General features: G+C 42.8%; 1 protein-coding gene across 6 annotated transcripts in view; it reads left to right on the forward strand.

The window, feature by feature from the left end:
• The window catches only part of VTI1A (vesicle transport through interaction with t-SNAREs 1A), a 374621-nt gene that overhangs the window by 320723 nt on the left and 35834 nt on the right, over positions 1-18064 (forward strand). For 2 of the 6 annotated variants that reach the window (XM_032281119.1, XM_032281117.1), the window contains exon 9: positions 9975-10968. The exons of the other annotated variants lie outside the window; for them this stretch is intronic. Coding sequence is in view for 1 of the 2 variants with exons in the window: in XM_032281117.1 (XP_032137008.1) it covers positions 9975-10029 (55 nt within the window). In the remaining variant the exon portion in view is untranslated. Of the gene's footprint in view, positions 1-9974; positions 10969-18064 lie in introns of those variants that run through there. 6 annotated transcript variants of the gene reach the window in all.

Consider the following 18064-nt stretch of genomic DNA (forward strand, 5'->3'; position numbering starts at 1 on the left):
TGTGATGAATGTTATGAAGGAGAGCTTCATGATGCAGTGGGACCAGACGATAGGCAAATGATTCCCAAACTCACCAGGCACCAGAATCCCCTGGAGGGATTGTTAAAACAAAGCCCAGATGTCTGGGCCCTACCCCTAGAGTTTCTGATTCAGTAGGGCTGAGTGGAGCCTGAGAATCAGCATGTCTAACCTATCTCTGTGTGATGCTGATGATGCCTGTCCAGAGACCACATCTGGAGAACCTGTGGTCTAGAGATTTTTGACAGGAGGCCAAGACAGGTTGATGAAAAAGTGATGCCTGAGCTGAGATGTGAAGGCATTACCTAGATGCTCCTATCACAGAAAAGAGCTTGTACAAGAGCCCTGTGGTGAAAGTGGGCAGAGGACAAGAGACAGAGCTAGGCCAGTGTGTCTGGAGAAGCAAGAGAAAGGAGAGAGTGGTATGAGGCCAGGGCCAGACCTGTAGGTGTAGTAGGACATGCTGAGGAATGTTAAGGCATTTTGACAAGGCTAAACATAAAAGGAGACATCAGGCAATAAAGAAGGCATTCCATGGAAAGAAACAAAAGTCAGAGTTTAAGACTGACTACAAGCAATGCACCAAGTGTGGAAATTAAACGTAAATAATGTAAAGCTCAATACATGGTAGCCAGTACTTTCTAAGATTGAAAAAAAAAATTATAGAATTACTTTAATTTTTTGTTTATAAGCTTTGCTAAATTCAATTAGGAGCTATGTATAAACTTAGGTTCAAATATAATTTTAGATTTATTAGTTAGAAAGAAGCTTTTTCTGTAAACACTTGGTATCTGATTCTTACCTGCTGGTTGCTCCAGGCAACCTCATTTGAAGGGGAAACTATTGCATTCAAATTAATAGTCAATAGGAAAATCAGGAACCAGATTCTCCTTGGAAGAAAGGCTAGTGTTCTTCAAAGAGGAGAGACAAATCCTTGCTTCAGATTAGCAAAAAATGCTCAAGGAATCCTATGGTCCAAAGAACTAAAATCTCCCATTGGATTCCTACTGTAAAGAAGAGAAAGTGATGACTTTTAGCAGGGGTGCTAGAAAACACGTCTTGTATGCATCTTCATAAATCTTTTCCTTAGTTAGCTGGGGGCAAAGGAAATTTAGCATAGCACAAGTATTCTAAGTATGTATAAGTGCTTTAAGAAGTTGTGAGACTGGTTTACTGGCAGGTAACTTGGATTAGATGGAAGCCAAGGATTTCTTTCTTTGAAGCTATAAAGGGAAAAAGGAAATAAGATCCATGCCAATGGTAGTTTAGTGAGAAAAACGTAGCAATATTACATTCAGGAGTTCTTTAAATCTCGCTCCGTATACAGTACGTATCCTTTAAAGCAGAGTTTAAAGCTACTGATTTCTTAGCCGTATGAGTTTTTATTCTGTAAAAGGGGAATGATTTCATCAGTGTCAGAATCTGTGGCTTAAAGTTGACTTTTCAATCCATATTGGAATAATAGTAAGAGCTAGCATTTATTTAGTGCCTTACTGTATGTCAGGTACTGTGCTAAGCTCTTATATGTGTTATCGCATTTTAATTCTCACCGCAATCTTTGGGTAAGTACTTTTATCATCTCCTCCTACAGATGGTAAAGCCAAGGCCCAAAGTCATAAAACAGTAAGTGGGGATCCTGGAATTTGAATCCAGATGGTCTGAGCTCAGAACCCATACTCACCCATTTGTCTGTTTTGCTTCCCTAAGTCCCTTCTTTCCCTGGAGGCAGCAAACCCTAATTGCAGACCTGGTGCCTAAAAGGAAGTAAGTGCCTATTCAGTGCTGAATATCAAGTAAAACCTGTCAGATTAAAAGCACAAGGAGAGAAACCATTCTAGTGTATTGTGTAAAATATATCTGTGCCAGTTCTAAAAACAGGAGGACATAAACTAATAACAGCATGGCATATACGGGAGCAAGGGGAGGACAAACTCCCTAATGTTAAATGCTTATGTGTGAGTTTTCAACTAAAAGGTCTTGCCTGCTTGCCTACCTTGTTCCTTCCTTCCTTGTTTTCTTTCTGTTTCTCTGTATTCTCCCAATTTTCTTGGTTGCAATTAAAAATAATAATTTTTAAAATTGTTTGAAGACCAATAGGACATTTAACCAACTTATTTTATTTTTTATTTTTTTATTTATTTTTTGAGATGGGGTCTCACTCTGTTGCCAGGCTGGAGTGCAGTGGCACAATCTTGGCTCACTGCAACATCTGACTCCCTGGTTCAAGCGATTCTCCTCCCCCAGCCTCCCAAGTAGCTGGGATTTCAGGCATGCGCCACCACACCCAGCTAATTTTTGTATTTTAGGAGTAGAGATGGGGTTTCACCATGTTGGCCAGGATGGCATCGACCTCTTGACCTTGTGATGCACTTGCCTCAGCCTCCCAAAGTGCTGGGATTTAGCCAACTTATTTTAAGTTGGCTAGCAAAGGGAAATAACTTGCCATCATGTAAGGCATGGTGAGATGGTATAAAGACCGGAATGTTCTGGGCCCTCCACCCCTTCCTAGGACCAGTCTTGTCATCAGGCATCTTGGGGAGGGCGACCTGCAGGTGTGTGGGTGTCTCTCAGTCTGGATATGATGAGGAAGTGACATCTGTTGGGGGGCCTGCTCTCCCCAGAATCGCAGTTGAAATTTATCACCATGCTTCCCACCATGTGCCCCAGAGGCACTAGTGTCACAGAAGCAGGACACATATTACTTCCCCCTTGGATCTTCATGTCTTTCCTGGACTTCTGTGCTCCCATCTTCTTCTTCCCAACTTCATGTGATAGGTGACCTTCAGGACCAAGCCAGGCTTCCCTCCACCCCTCTCTGTCCCTGCCCCACATATTCCACATCCGATTTTGACCTTCAGTGGCTTGCAGCTCCCTGCAGATATTGGAAAAGAGAATGAAATGATTTACATAATTAAAACAAATTGGCTGACGAGTGTGAGGATCCATTGTTCTGGTATAATGGAATGATTTAGATGCTTTGAGAGACACAAGGCTTAAGAGAAAGAGCCTCTGCCACCCTGGAAATGTAATTACTGCTCCACAAGGCTCTTTCTGGAGAGGCTTAGGGTGAATAGAGCAGGACGTGGCAGTTGTCTCTGGAAGAAAGCATAAGACCAAAATAGAAGACTCTTAGCTTGGCAAGTTGGCCTTCTCGACTTTAAGCATATGATGCAATTCCTGGGGCCACTGCTACAGTCCAAGGGAACATTTGGTATTCCCCCACGATCGCCTACCAGTGTCACCCCTTACATTTGGGTTTTTTCTTTATTTTTTTTTTTTGTATGTTTCTACCCTCAACCTCTGTTCTGGTTCTCCAATGCCACAAAGAAAGCATCTTCAGAGGCCGGGCGCAGTGGCTCAAGCCTGTAATCCCAGCACTGTGGGAGGCCGAGGCGGGTGGATCACGAGGTCAAGAGATCGAGACCATCCTGGTCAATACGGTGAAACCCCGTCTCTACTAAAAATACAAAAAATTAGCTGGGCATGGTGGTGCGTGCCTGTAATCCCAGCTACTCAGGAGGCTGAGGCAGGAGAATTGCCTGAACCCAGGAGGCGGAGGTTGCGGTGAGCCGAGGTCGCGCCATTGCACTCCAGCCTGGGTAACAAGAGCGAAACTCCGTCCCAAAAAAAAAAAAAAAAAAAAAAGAAAGCATCTTCAGAAACCAATTAGGATTTTAGATTAAAAGAAACCAAAGAGGCATGACAACTAGAAAACTAAGTGCAGTTCGTGATCCCAGGTTGAATCCTGGAACAGGGGTGAGGGTGGGGAAAGCAATAAAGAGCATTACTAGGGCAATTGACAACACAGGCCGTGGTCTCCATGTGAGTATTAGATCATTATTACATTTCCTGGTTTGGGTAAATATGTTAGAATCACTGACCCACATGTCTGTAACTGACTCTCAAATCGTTCTCAATGAAATACGCGTTTATACAAACAGAATGGTGCAGCCCATGGTGCAAAATAATTAGTAAATCTCTGTGAAGGGTATAGGAACTCATTTTTCTCTAAACTTCTCTCTTAAGTTTAAATTTATTTCAAAATAAGTTTGTTTGTTTTGTTTTGTTTAAAACCCAAACCCATTAGGAAGTTAATTCTGACCTTTTAGGACTGACGGTTACTCATTTCTTTAAAGAAAAACTTGGAAGCGCTAGCAAAGGGAAATAACATGCACAGCCCAAATAAATTTTGTGTGAATCAGGGACAGCTAAAATTTGCAATTAATTACATCCACAAGTAAATTGGAAACCCAGATCATCACCACAGCCCTGCTGACTTCAGAACACAGACAACAGGCCTTGCTTATACCCTGACGCAGGGCGTGGCTGTCTCAGGGCCTCATTACAAGGTTATCACAGCTAGAAAGAGCCCTTCATGTATGTGGAAGGATTCTCCACTGCCTCTGGTGGAGTCAGGGAGGGCTTTGTCATTTCATCTGCAGGGTCTGTTTATCTCTCATTCTCACAAGGAAGAAAGTGAGTTGACTTAGAGTCCAAATCCATTTGGACTATTAGATGAAAACATGGAATTTCCCTATCTTTAGGTCTTGGATAAGCCAGACTTGCCAACAATAGCCTCCTAGTTCATGCCAGGGTGCACCACCCCTCCATAAGCTGGAGGTCCCCAGCAAGGTGGAGTCTTGGTGAGGTATAAATGCCCTCCGGGTATCTCCCTTAGGTTCTGCTCTGAGTGTGAGATCAGGATTGCAAGCCAATGTCGTTTCAAGGGCTTTTCTTAGAGATGATATTGACGCCAATGCATGCATCCCATTGCTCTGCATAGGACTGGAAAGATATCTGGCAGCATCCAAGGGGTCTCACTTCTTTTACCTTCCTGTTGCAACACCGCAAAGCTGAGAGCATAGCCTGGAGAAAGAGCAGGTAGGAATATGGGAAAGGACCCAGTTCAGAGGTGGCATTCTTGCATACCCTAGGAACCAGGTGGGCACCACAGTGGATGAAACAGGCCAGGAGGTGATGAGGAGAACAGGAGAGGGAGCACCCTATCCAAGAGGCTTCTCAGAATCCACCCCTTGGTTGCCATGGGGGCATGTAGGCCCTCTGGGGTCATATCATTTGGAGTTTCCAGAATGCCTGCATTCTGGATTACAAATCTTCCCATTTGTTAATGTTGGCAAGGATTTTATTATTATTAAAAACCAAGCAGGCCAAACCAACACATCTGTAGGCAGAATCTGGCAATGGGCTGCCAGTTGGCGACCTCTGATCGGATCCAGCTTACTCTTATTACATGTTTGACGCTTGTATTCCACAGTTATTGGACTCCAACTGGCTGCTGGTACCCAGAGATGGCAAGTAACTGGCCTAAGATCACACAGGAAGTTAATGGCAGAGGCAGGCATACTGTCTGAAAGTGTTAAACTCATGTAGTCCGTCCAATATGACACGAAAACAAAAATTTGGCTGAAAGATGCAGCCTCATGAACAAAAGAGATTAATTCCAAATGTTTTCTTAAAAAGAAAATTAATGCCATCGTTAAATTTTATAACACCCTGCTTCTGCCACGTTTGTAGAAATATCTCCCTAAAACTCACCCAGTAGGTTTCTTCCTAACCACACACTGGTTTTCAGAAACAAATAGGGTTAAAGATGATATTCAACATGTCAGCTGCAGGGGAAAACGTGACGTTTCTCCCATTTTCAAATGACGTGTTTTAGAAATAAACAGGACAGATAGGACTAATACCTTCTCTCTAAAGACATTTCTGGTGCTCCCAGAAACACTTTGAGTTGTTTTGAAAGGAGATGCTTTTGGGATTCCCCAGGACCCAAGGAAGGGATGGCTTGCATTAGCACACACTTAGGCACCCTTTCTAGTGCAATGCCTCATGTAACCAAGGTTCATATATGCCCAGATTCGAAGTCAGGTAGACCTGGGTTCAAATCCAGCTCATAAGCACTGCCGCTTACTAGCTGTCTGACCTTACAGAATTTTCCTCATCTTTAAATGGAGATAAAAGTAGTACCTACCTCAGAGAGCAGTTGGAAGAGCTAAATGAGATCATTTCTGTACAACACTCAGTGTGGAGCTTGGCAGGCAGCACGTGCACAGAAATGAGTCCATTCTCATCGCCATTTTTCCTTCTCTCCACCCTGCAAGGGATGAATGGGGAAAGCACTTCTGAAATGAGCAGTACCCCTGCCCTCATAAAGCCGACCATCGGAACTGGGGAAGGAATGGGAGGAAGGGTTTGCTCGCTCCACAGCAAAGCAGCTGTGCAGGAGCTGCTTGTATTTTCGTTGTTTCAGGGAGTTTTGGGGTGGTTTTTTTTTTGGTACCTGCTTTATTGATATATAATTCACGAAACCTACAATGCACCCATGTAAAGTATACAGATCAATGGGTATTTTTAAGTATATTCTGATATATGTAACCATCATCATAGTCAATTTTAGAACCTTTTTATCACCTCAAAAGGAAACCCTGTACCTTTTAGCTATCATCTTCAATCCCCTCATTCCTCCAGCCCTATGCAACCACAAATCTCTTTTCTCTATAGATACGCCTAATCTGACCATTTCATATGAATGGAATCATAGAATATGTGATTTTTCTGTAACTAACTTCTTCCACTTAGTATATTTTTATATTATACTAAGTTATAACATTGTCAGTATTTTATTCCTTTTTTATGGTCAAATAATATTCCATTGTATGGATATACCATGCCATGTTTTATTTATTCTTTTCTTCAGGCAGTGGACAATTAGGTTGTTTCTGCCTTTTGGCTATTGTGAACATTTGGCTGCTATGAACATTTGTGTACAAGTTTTTGTGTGGACATACGTTTTTATTTCTCTTAGATATATACCTTGGAGTGGATTGGCTAGATCAAATGGTAACTCTATGTTCAACTTTTTGAAGAACTGGCAAACTGCTTTCCAAAGCAGCTGTACTATGTTCCCACCAGCACCATAAGGTTTTGATTTCTCCACATGCTCGCCAACACTCACGATTATGAGACTTTTCAATTCTAGCCATCCTAGTGGATGAGAAGTGGTATCTCGTTGTGGTTTTGATTTGCGTTTCACTAATCCTAATGATATTGAGCATGTTTTCATGTGCTTATTGGTCACTTTTATGTCGTCTTTGGAGAGGTCTACTCAAATCCTTTGCTCACTTTTTAATTGGGGTTGTCTTTTGATTACTACATTGTAAGAGTTTTTTAATATAGTCTAGATATGCCTTATTGTATACATGATTTGCAAACATGTTCTCCTATTCTACAGCATGTCTTCTTACTTTCTTGGTAGTGTCCTTTGAAACACAAAAGTTTTTAATTTTGATTAAGTCCAATTTATTTTCTTTTGTTGCTTGAACTTTCAGTGTCACATATAAGAGTCTGTTGTTAAAACCCACACCACCGGATTTACCACTCTGTTATTGTCTAAGAGAATTATCATTTTGGCTCTTTCATTTAGGTCTTTGATCTATTTTGAGTTAATGTTTATATATGCTGTGAGGTAAGGGTCCAACTGTCTTCTTTTCCTTGTGGATGTCTAGTTGTACAGCCATGTTTTTGAAGGAAGAAAAAGAACTGTGGATTGATGTGGTCATCACCAAGACACAGCTCAGCCCAGTCCACCTTGGAAACCCATTAGTCAGAACAGAACTGACCGACTGGCATAGGTCATTCAAAGCAGAACAGGGTGGAGTTCAGCAATCAAATGCCATTTAGCTCAAGAGACTCTAGTCTGCAAACCATAGAGTGTAACTCTAAAACTCATAAAGTGTGCCCATTGAGTAGATGAAATAATTACCAATAAGGTAGTAATTTAATCACCTTAATTTATACATGTCTCTCTCTCTTTTTTTTTTTTTTTTTTTTTTTTTTGACGGGGTTTTTCACTCTCACTGGGCTGGAGTGCAGTGGCACGATCTTGGCTTACTGCAACCTCTGCCTCCCTGGTTCAAACAATTCTGCCTCAGCCTCCTGAATAGCTGAGATTACAAGTGCACACTACCACACCCAGCTAATTTTTTGTATTTTTAGTAGAAATGGGGTTTCACTATGTTGGCCAGATGGGTCTCAAACTCCTGACCTCATGATCCACCTGCCTTGGCTCCCCAAAGTGCTGGGATTACAGGTGTGAGCCATCATGCCCAGCCTTATACATGTCTCTTACCTCCCTACCATTTCTGGGCCTTTTGGGCAGAAGTAGGATGTAATAAAAAGAGAATTGACCTTGCTCTCAGAAGTCTAGGAGCTGATTCTTGGTGACCCTTGTGACATTAGGCAAGTCACTTAACCTCTTTGAGCCTTAGTTTTCTTATCTCTAAAATATGATAGTAACATCAAGTTCCTAGTCTTATTGAATCAATCAAAGGAAGTTTTTCCAAGGTTTGGGAAAGCACATCGTACCTGGTGTCTAGTTGCTACACGAAGCATGCATGTTCATACTTATCACAATCCTCTTCCCAACTGTACCATTGAGCACACCAAAGACCAACTGTGTCTCTGCTGCTTCAGATCATAGAGGCCAGAACCCTGGAGTTCCACACAACCACAAATCCCAGAAGCACAAACCTGCCTCATAAACTACGCTGTGCTCAACCCATTCCTCCATCCAGATCATTAATCACGGGAAGTCTTGGGAAAGAATGATACTTGGACACACCTCAACTTGGCTAAGGGTGTGCTTAGAAAGTGTTCACCCTCTGCACATCTCACTGTTGCAAATGGTGGCTTCAGTATCTGGCAGGAGACAGTTGATTGGAAAGAAAATTTGTAGCCATAGGACCAAGTGATTGCCCATCCAGTGCGTTCTAAATGTGGGAAGAGAGGACCAAGAGGGTGTGATTTGAGATTTACCCCTGGGCCTGAAATTCCTTCCAGTGGTGCCCTGCCTTTGGGTGAAGGCATAGTGTTGTTGCCAGGATCTAATATCTTATCTGGGGTGGGCAGCAGAACCAGTGGATGTGAAGATATTAGGAGATGTAAGAAGAGCTATGCAAACATAACAAGGCACAATAACTAATGAGTAGCCACTGACATAATCACAGAAGGCCAGAGCAGAGAGGAAGAGCCCCTAGGAATCTTCTATGCAACTCCCTTATTTGGCAAAAGAAGACAGCTAGGGGTCAGAGACACTCAGACGAGGCTCTGAGTAGCTGCAGAGCAGGACACCTAATGCTCATGCCATTTGAGGCTGGGGAACTTGCAACATTTTGATGTGGAGGGTGTTGGAGAAAATGTCACAAAAAGAGACTCAGCATTCAGGTTTGGAGCTGAGGGCACCAGAGAAACAGCTCAGGAGCTATTGTGTTGGGGAGAGAGAGGCCAAAACAGGCTGGTGCAGAGATACAAAGGCATCTGGGTTTTCTGGGAGGTTCTTATGGTTCTCCTCACTTCAGGATGCCAGAAAGAAATGGCGGGATATCCATGACCTGGGCCTGCCTCTGCAACTGACCATCCAGGAGCCACCCCAGAATGACCACTTCCTCCACTGAACTTTGGTCTTCTCACTACAAAGGAGATGGGAGTGAAGGAGGTGAACTCCGAGTCTGACAGCTCTGACCAGTCTCCCCAGTGGGGAAAGCCCAGTCAGGCTTAGGGTAGTAAATTAATCTGAGGATGAACAACTTCATGTGAGCATATTTAGAAATAAGTTTAGGGTGATGATTTTAAGTTCCACCTTTTTTTTTTTAATGCATCTATTCAGGTGACATATTTGACCTGATTAACAGAACATACATGGGCCTAATGTACAGTATTAGGAGATAATTGCAACGGATGAAAGTCACTTGAGTCAATTAACTCTTATTACCTGGAAACCATTTAGAAGAGGCAATAAATTATTGGGACAACACAATTAGCAGTCCCGGAATGAAACAGATTTTGTGTGTGTGCACGGAGAAGTCCCCCCTCCTGAGGACCTGTCAAGTTCAAGGGTACATGTTTGAAGGGATCGCTGTGCCCTTTTGTGTTCACAGGAGTGTGTTAACATGCAACAGGGCTGACATATCCCAGGCTAGACCGAAGCAATGAAATCAGCTTTCGACGCCTGAGAACAATGACGCCTCTGTCACCACCAGTCAATGGCTGCTTCAGTGCCTTGTCCCTAATAGACTCTCACTGAACTTCAGTCAGTTGGCTGAATGATATTGAGGTTGGGTCTTGTGATTCTGTTTAAAGACCATTTCTAACACCTCCACTCCTGAATTTAAAAACCTAAACGACAGCATTTAGAAAGACCTTTTCTCATCAAGTTACAGATTCTATACCAGCATGGATAGAGTTGGGATAAAAAAAAAAAAGTTTTGCCTGAAGATTCTTTAAGGTACCACTGCAGTAGCAAATAGACTCCAAGAGCCTCACTGATCTCTTATGTTTGTTTTCAATCTGTGGGAGATGATTGTGCTGTCCCAGAGCGGGCCCAAGTTTAATTCAATATGTCTTAAGGCTGTAGGATCCTGGGTCCCTGGCACTAAATCTACACACCGTTTGCTTATTAAGTAAGGAACTACCCGAGAATTCTTTTGCAATGATCTGAAATAGCCTGGCATTTGTTTTCACTGACCTTTTAGTGTTTCTATCACCTAAAGCATTTTTCCTTCCACTGCTGCATTACAAGCAGGATTCAAATTCCTAACAGCAGAGGGGGAAAAAAAAAATCCCAAAGCACAACAAATGTTAATGATCAACATTTCATTTTTATCGTGTTGACTATTTCAACCACAAGCTTAAAGAATTATCAAGGCAGACTGCATTAGTCCAAATAAGCTGGAAATAATAGACTGGCCAGAACTAGTGCTCAGAAGGCAGATGTATCGAGTAATTGAAAACGTAATAAAGAAAGAAATAATTGCCATAGGACACAGGTCTCTCTCTTGTGTATGTGTTCCTCCAAATTTGTGGGTTTTAAAAATATATCACCAGATACTTTTGTGATCATCTGTGACTTCTTCAATGATGATAAATGTGCAATCTGATCTTTTAGAAGAATAAACAGTTCCTTGTTAATTAATTTATACAGCTGTCAGTGCAGCTTTCTCTGTCTTCGCACTCTAAGTGTTTCCCTGCCATAGATTTTCTTGCCGTTTCTGGCAAACCTCCAGTGAGAGCCTGGGATTTATTAGGCTGACTTGGTGCAGAGTCTATTGATTGTGGCCCCGAGGGTAATAACTAAATAGAGCCGGAGCAACAAGTCAATAACACCATTGTTGCTGCAGCCTGCATTCACTCGAGGAGTGAGATTGTTTTACAGCAGCCGAGGGTAATCGTGGGCAGATCAGTGTGTTCAACACGAGCTGCACCGTGTTAGTGCTGAGGACTATTTGAAAGCTTTCAGCGGGATCACTGGAGAATTGGGGTGGGATACTGGGATTATGAACCCTGTGAACTCCTTCATTACAGCTTAAAGGTTTCAACTTTAGTTTTTAACATCTGCTGCAACCTCAGGGAGCTGAGGAGTAAGGTTGGTGCAGGGGAGTGCAGAAACGGGCTCTGGGCCTTAGCACGAGGCAGTCTGTTCTGGTCTGTGTCCTGGAAACAAGATGGTTATGAGCAGAGAGATTGTCTCACAGCTGCCGTCTGACATCCATCCGTCTATCCGGCTGCCCATCTGCGTGACATGCCAGCCAGCGGCACCATCCTACCTCCTTATACCCCAGATGCATTCAACATTAAACCATCTAAATAGAAGAAGCCACATTATTATAATTTTCTCACTTCCAAATCTTGAGTTAGGCTGACTTTTTTTTTTTTTTTTTTTAGACGGAGGCTTGCCTCTGTCGCCCAGGTTGGAGTACAGTGGCAGGATCTTGGGTCACTGCAACCTCTGCCTCCCAGGTTCAAGCTGTTCTCCTGCCTCATCCTCCCGAGTAGCTGTGACTACAGGCACGTACCACCACACCTGGCTAATTTTTGTATTTTTAGTAGAGACAGGGTTTCACCATGTTGGCCAGACTGGTCTTGAATTCCTGACCTCAGGCGATCCACCCGCCTCAGTGTGAGCCACTGCGTCTGCCCAGGCTGACTTAATTTTAAAAGCCATTTTCTTAAGGCTTGCTTAGGAAGAGAAACTAAAACTCACATCTTTCAAAGCTTTTTAATTGGTAGAAGTTCACTCCTCCGACTTTTACATATCCGATGATTTTTTTAATTACAGAAAGTAATTTTAATTACAGAAAGTAAAATCAAAGTCTGTGTCAATTCCTGTCACTCTTTTGCCTTTTAAAGAATCCTCATGGATTCTGTTTCTATACATGGAGGACCAGAAAATAAGAGAGAAGTTCCCATATGTGGGTAGTGCTGATCTCTCTCCCAGCCTTCCAGGCTTGCCTTGTCTGGTGCTGTCTGAATTACTGCAGTGGGGATGGATTTCTTAGACCCACCATAGAAAGTTCCAGGACCTTATACCCACAATTCAGGTGCTAAATTGACACCGACAAATCAGTGCCCTTTCCTCAGGTGGGAAGGTGGAGACAGCCACTGAGTAGCCTTTAATTATACAGAAGATTTATCTTTTGAGTCTGACATGAGCACTGGGGGGACAAGGCCATCTCTGGGGCCAGAAAGTGAAAACAAGACTTCACCAAAAAGGATTTAATTCTGATGTAAAACCTGCTCCGTAGAGATGCCTTCCCCATAGTCCTTGGTGATCATCTCATTTTAATTCCATGCCTGACATTCATCCATCAGACGCAAAACTCATTGGCAGGGAAAGGGATGAGAGGCCTCCGTTTCCTGGGCATTGTGGCATGCATCCTCTGGCTTCTTCATTAAGGAAGCGCTACAGTGGATCTCAGTTCTGCCCATATCGTCATTTAACTTTCACAGAAGCAAATACAAAGTATTGGTGATAACAAGTTCCATAATAGCTTTATGGAGCTCACATTACTCTAAAAAGTGGTCTTTCTGATCTATGAGTTGGAATTACCACTGACCTGGATAAACATCACCACATTTTTAGCTTAATACCAAAGCCATCATCTCCATGTTATTGAACTGAAGAACCTTAGAACGGCTTGAGGAAAGGCTGGTGACTCTGAGCACTGGCTAAAGTTCTGCCAAGACCATTCACCATTGTTACCCTAACTGTCCCCCTGATAAGAGATGGCCATTGCGAATTATGTGCCCAAATGTCACCATGTGAACTGAACCGATTACCCACAAATAACCACAACCCCCTGTGGTTGTTTCTGGTCCTCCATGTATAGAAACAGAATAAACACCATCTAGACTTAGTGCAAATCTTTCATAAAGTGTTGTATTTTTTAAAAGAATTTAATTATTCTGTACAGGACCAAGAGCTTTTCACTCCTATTTTACTGAAAAAAAAAAAAAAAAAAAAAAAAAAAAAAAAAAACCTTTGGCAAATCTATGGAAAAAGGTAAAACTTAAGAGGGTTTTTTTAAATTACTTGCAAGAATGAGTCGCCTTAATGAAAGCTTCAGAAGCATGGAGCAGTTCCATCAGGTAGCAGTCCTCCAGGAAAAAAAATTTTTTTAGTTTAGTCAATACTAACATACAACATATGGCCAAAGGTAGACTGCCTCCTTGCTCTACTGGGAGACATAAATAGCTTTCTTATCAGACATTTTTTTGTCTGAATGAAGAAAGTCCTGTCCAGTCTGCTTAGGTTCAGCTCTGTGATCCAAGAAGTTTTTGACATATCAAGATGACCTAAGAGCTGATAAGCCTTGGCACAGGAAAAAAATATGCAAGAGAAGTTCAGAAACTGAGTGACACGTTTTCCTAAAAGAAGGAAACAAAATAAGAATAATAATCAAAAGGGGTTTGTTGAATATTTTCAAATTCTCAAAGAAGATGTTTCTGTTTAGGTGGCTGTGGAAATCTCACGTTTGTTCTATCACCGCTTGGAAAGGGACAAGAGAAAGAAATACCGAAGGGCACGCATACCTGCAGTTCTTTTGAGTGAAATTACCAACATTTCATCTCGAGATTTCCAAGAATAGAGGCCAGATATTTTCAGTCGTATGCACTCTTTAAGGGTCAGAAGGAGTCAGAATCAACTCAGATGGAATAAACATGGGGATAAGCAGCTGAAAATAATAGCTTTGTGTATTTACTAGATGCTAAGAAGTCAAAGAAAGTGGTGTGTGAGCTTGTAAAACAGTTTTATCTTTTTAAGAGGAGACTAGATTTTGACGCAGAGATAAGGAAGGCAGGAACAAACAGTGATTTCTTAAACTGCTACCCATAAAATCGGTTTGTTGTAAATATATCTATATGAGAGATTGTCCTCTCTTTTTCACCGATGGGTCAGGTTATTCTAAGCTCTTATATACTCATGATGCCAAAGGTGTAGGCGCTGGACTTACGTTCAGCTATTTCAGATCATCTGGCTTGAATTATGTCCTTGGTCTGTTAGCACATGCTCACCCCACTATTCAAAAAAATGACCATCTCAGTACAAAGTTTCTTTGGCAATCAAATCTGCTTCAGCATCTCCAGTCAACATACATTTTTCCTCATTTTATATTTCCTTGTTTCTGGCATTTTATAGATTAGAATAATCTGAAAATAGCCATCGGAAAGACTACTCCCATAAACAGGTGAGATTGGCGAGAGAAAAATTGTTTTTCAACATTGTTATTAAATAGAAGCTCTCATGCTCTGTAGAGCCACATTCCCCCATTTACAATGTGCTGTTGAGGCTGAGAACTTCCTGTTCTTTAGACTGCTCATAGATTATTTTTATGTTACAAGCTATTTGTTATTTACTCAGTTCTGAGTTACTGAGGTTGTTTAATTCGAAACTTACTTTATGGTCGAGCGCAGTGCCTCACACCTGTAATCCCAGCACTTTGGGAGGCTAAGGCAGGAGGATCACTTGAGGCCAGGCATTCGAGACCAGTCTGGGCAACCTAGCAGGACCTCGTTTCTAAAAAAAAAAAGAAGGCAAAAATTAGCTCAATATGGTGGCATGTGCCTGTGTCTGTAATCCCTGCTACTCAGGAGGCTGAAGCAGAAGGATGGCTTGTGCCCAGGAGTTCAAGGTTGTAGTAAGCTGTGATCACGTCACTGCACTCCAGCCTAGGAGACTAAGATCCTGTCTCAAAAAAAAAGAAGTAAAATAAAGCTATGATCACGTCACTGCACTCCAGCCTAGGAGCCTAAGATCCTGTCTCAAAAAAAAAAAAAGAAGTAAAATAAAATAATAACCTACCTATATGCCTAGAATTTTAATAATTGGAAACCTGGGTAGCACCATGATCTTGGTGGAAAAGGCATTGAGCAATTTCACTTGGCGTTTGCTCAAATCAGGCACATTATGTCAGAATCAAACTTTTAAGCCTTTGAAAACAAAATGTAAAAATAAGCCCATTTTTCTCCTTTGCTTCTTGCAGAAGGTGTTTTCAGTGGAGGTTTTCTAAAATTATAATAATTGACCATGTGCTGTCTCATGTCCCAGGAACTAGAGTCAGAGTTCAATCTGTATAATCTCATTTAACCCTCTTATTAACCTTATCGACTATGCATTGTTGTTCCCATTGTATAGATTAGGAAACTAGATATCAGTAGAATTAGCTTGTGGCTTTCTGAATGGCTAATAGAAACAAAATCCTTATTATGGTCCACAGGCTGGCAGGATTCCATCTCTGTTTCCTCTGAGGCTCACCTCCTGCCCATCATTCTCCTCCTGGCCTTTTCCTCCCCGAGCACATCAGCATGCTCTACAGATAAAGGGCCTTTGCACATGCCTTACCACCTGCCTGGAATCCTTTTCCCATTCCCACTCACCCCTCCCACTTTACTTTTTAACCTAGCCCATCCTTCAGATCTTAATTCAACATCATGACCACCTTCGGGACACCCTCTCTGGGCCTCTAGACAAGCTTAGTCCTACGGCAGCCTCAGAGGTGCAGCTGTCAACCTTTAGGCATTGCCATCTGCCCCAGGTGTTGGTACCCTCAGGGACCCATGTCGGCATATGAGCCAGGCCATGCTCTTCCCAGGCAGCCCCCAGCCATTGACTGGGCACATTGTGTGGTCCTGAGGTGAGGCAGTTTCTGCCCAATGTGGGATTCCTCTACAGGGCTGTCTTGGCTCCAGAGCTCCTCATTGGGTTGGTTAAGAGTTTGTCAGTTCTGGCTGGGCACGGTGGCTCACACCTGTGATCCCAGAACTTTGGGAGGTTGAGACGGGTGGATCACTTGAGGTCAGGAGTTTGAGACTAGCCTGGCCAACATGGTGAAACCCCACCTCTACTAAAAATACAAAAATTGACCGGGCATCATGGTGTGTGCCTGTAGTCCCAGTTACTTGGGAGGCTGATGCAGGGGAATGGCTTGAACCCAGGAGGTGGGAGTTGGGAGACAAGAATGCAAGAATGCACCACTGCACTCCAGCCTGGACAACAGAGTGAAACTCTGTCTAAAGAAATAATTAAATAAGACTTTGTCAGTTTTGCGGTATGGTCTGAGGCTCTTCCTGCCCAATTCTGCCTCCTCCCCTTTTATCTGCCACACGTATTACGCCCAGCAAACCTCTTGCACACCTAACTCTTTCCAGCATCTCCTTTCCTAGAAGACCCGCCGACTAACACAAGTCCCCTCTTCTAGATGCTCCTCAAATCTTATCAGCTTCTTTTGTAGCGATGACCAGTTGGAAATTCTATACTGTGTGTATGTGATTTTGTTAAGACCTCGAAGCTCCACGAGGACAGGGACCTAATTTTGCTCATCACTGCACCCTCAGACTGGAGCCACGTCATTTCCCACAGACCTCTTCTGATACTTGTTTGACTCTGTGTGTCCAGGGCCATTTCACTGGCTGTCGTAGTTGCGCGCTGGGGTTTTCAAAGCAGCTCTGAGAGTGGAACACTAAAATCTCATGCCGACTTGGAGGCCTCACTGGAAAAGGATGTTGCAATGATGCTTGCATCAGGCCAGCCTCTGTGTTAAGGCCCTTTGGCTTCTTTCTCGGCATGGAAGTGCATGCTCTTTCTCCTTGAGGAGAAGATAGGACCTTAGCAGCATTTCCAAGGCCTTCTGAGTGAAAACAGCTGTATCCGATTTTTCCCGTCGCGGCACATTAGTGAAGTCCAGCTAAAGAGCAGCTTGTAGTTGACAAGACTCTCATCAGAAGGTGTCACTGCCATCAGCTGGAATTACAGTGGGGCCGTTCGAGCTGGTGTCCTAGCCAGATGCCAGTCTGGGTAATTACATTTGGTCTACCTAGATTCCCTCCGGACTTCTCATCGGACACAGTATTCTTCATCTCTGTCCTGAACTGCTATGGAGTGTTTGCTAAGAGCCTTTCAGCTGCTGCCATAGTTCATTCCAGAAATGGATACATTCCTGAAGGACTACTTGTCAGGGGGTGTTGTTGGGGGGGATTCCATCTTGGAAGAGGGCCAACCTGGCTAGGTGGCCCAAAGGCCCCTTCCCCTTCTAATTCCAAATCTATGATTCAGTGATTATAACTCAAAATCTAGTTCATGGAACTGCTGAGAGCCCCATAAATGAAAATACCATCAGATCGAAAGTGCAGAATTTGGTAGGAAAGCTGTTCAAATACACACACACACACACACACACACACACACACACACACACACCAAAAAAGGTAGACACAAATCTGGTTATCCCTGGGACCCAGAAACAGTCACAGTTACGTATCCTCTCTCAGGGTGATTCTGCAGTCATAATTAAGTGAAGACAAAAACATATATACATTGAATGAAAGGCGTGTAATCTTTGGGATAATTCTGATGTAATTAACACAGCAGAGCTGCATTAAGGCCAATGTGCAATGAGTGGAATTTTCCAACATTGATTAAAGCAGACTGGAAGTGAACTGAGTCTTTGTCTGAAAGCTGCCAAATGAAAACAACTTTGGGATATTTAAATTCAGGTTGGAAATTGGTTTGGGTAAGGGATATTTAAACCACAGCTGTTCAAGGGCTAAAAACATATGAGTGTATGTGCATGCACGCATGCACATGCACACCACACACACACATACACACACACACACACACACACGCTGCCTCCTCTGAAAACAAGTTAGCTAAAGGTGTACATTCCTTCTAGGTTCTCATGATCAACAGATG

Source organism: Sapajus apella, unplaced genomic scaffold (genome assembly GCF_009761245.1).
Source record: "Sapajus apella isolate SASKATOON/1434 unplaced genomic scaffold, GSC_monkey_1.0 scaffold13, whole genome shotgun sequence".
NCBI lineage: Eukaryota > Metazoa > Chordata > Mammalia > Primates > Cebidae > Sapajus > Sapajus apella.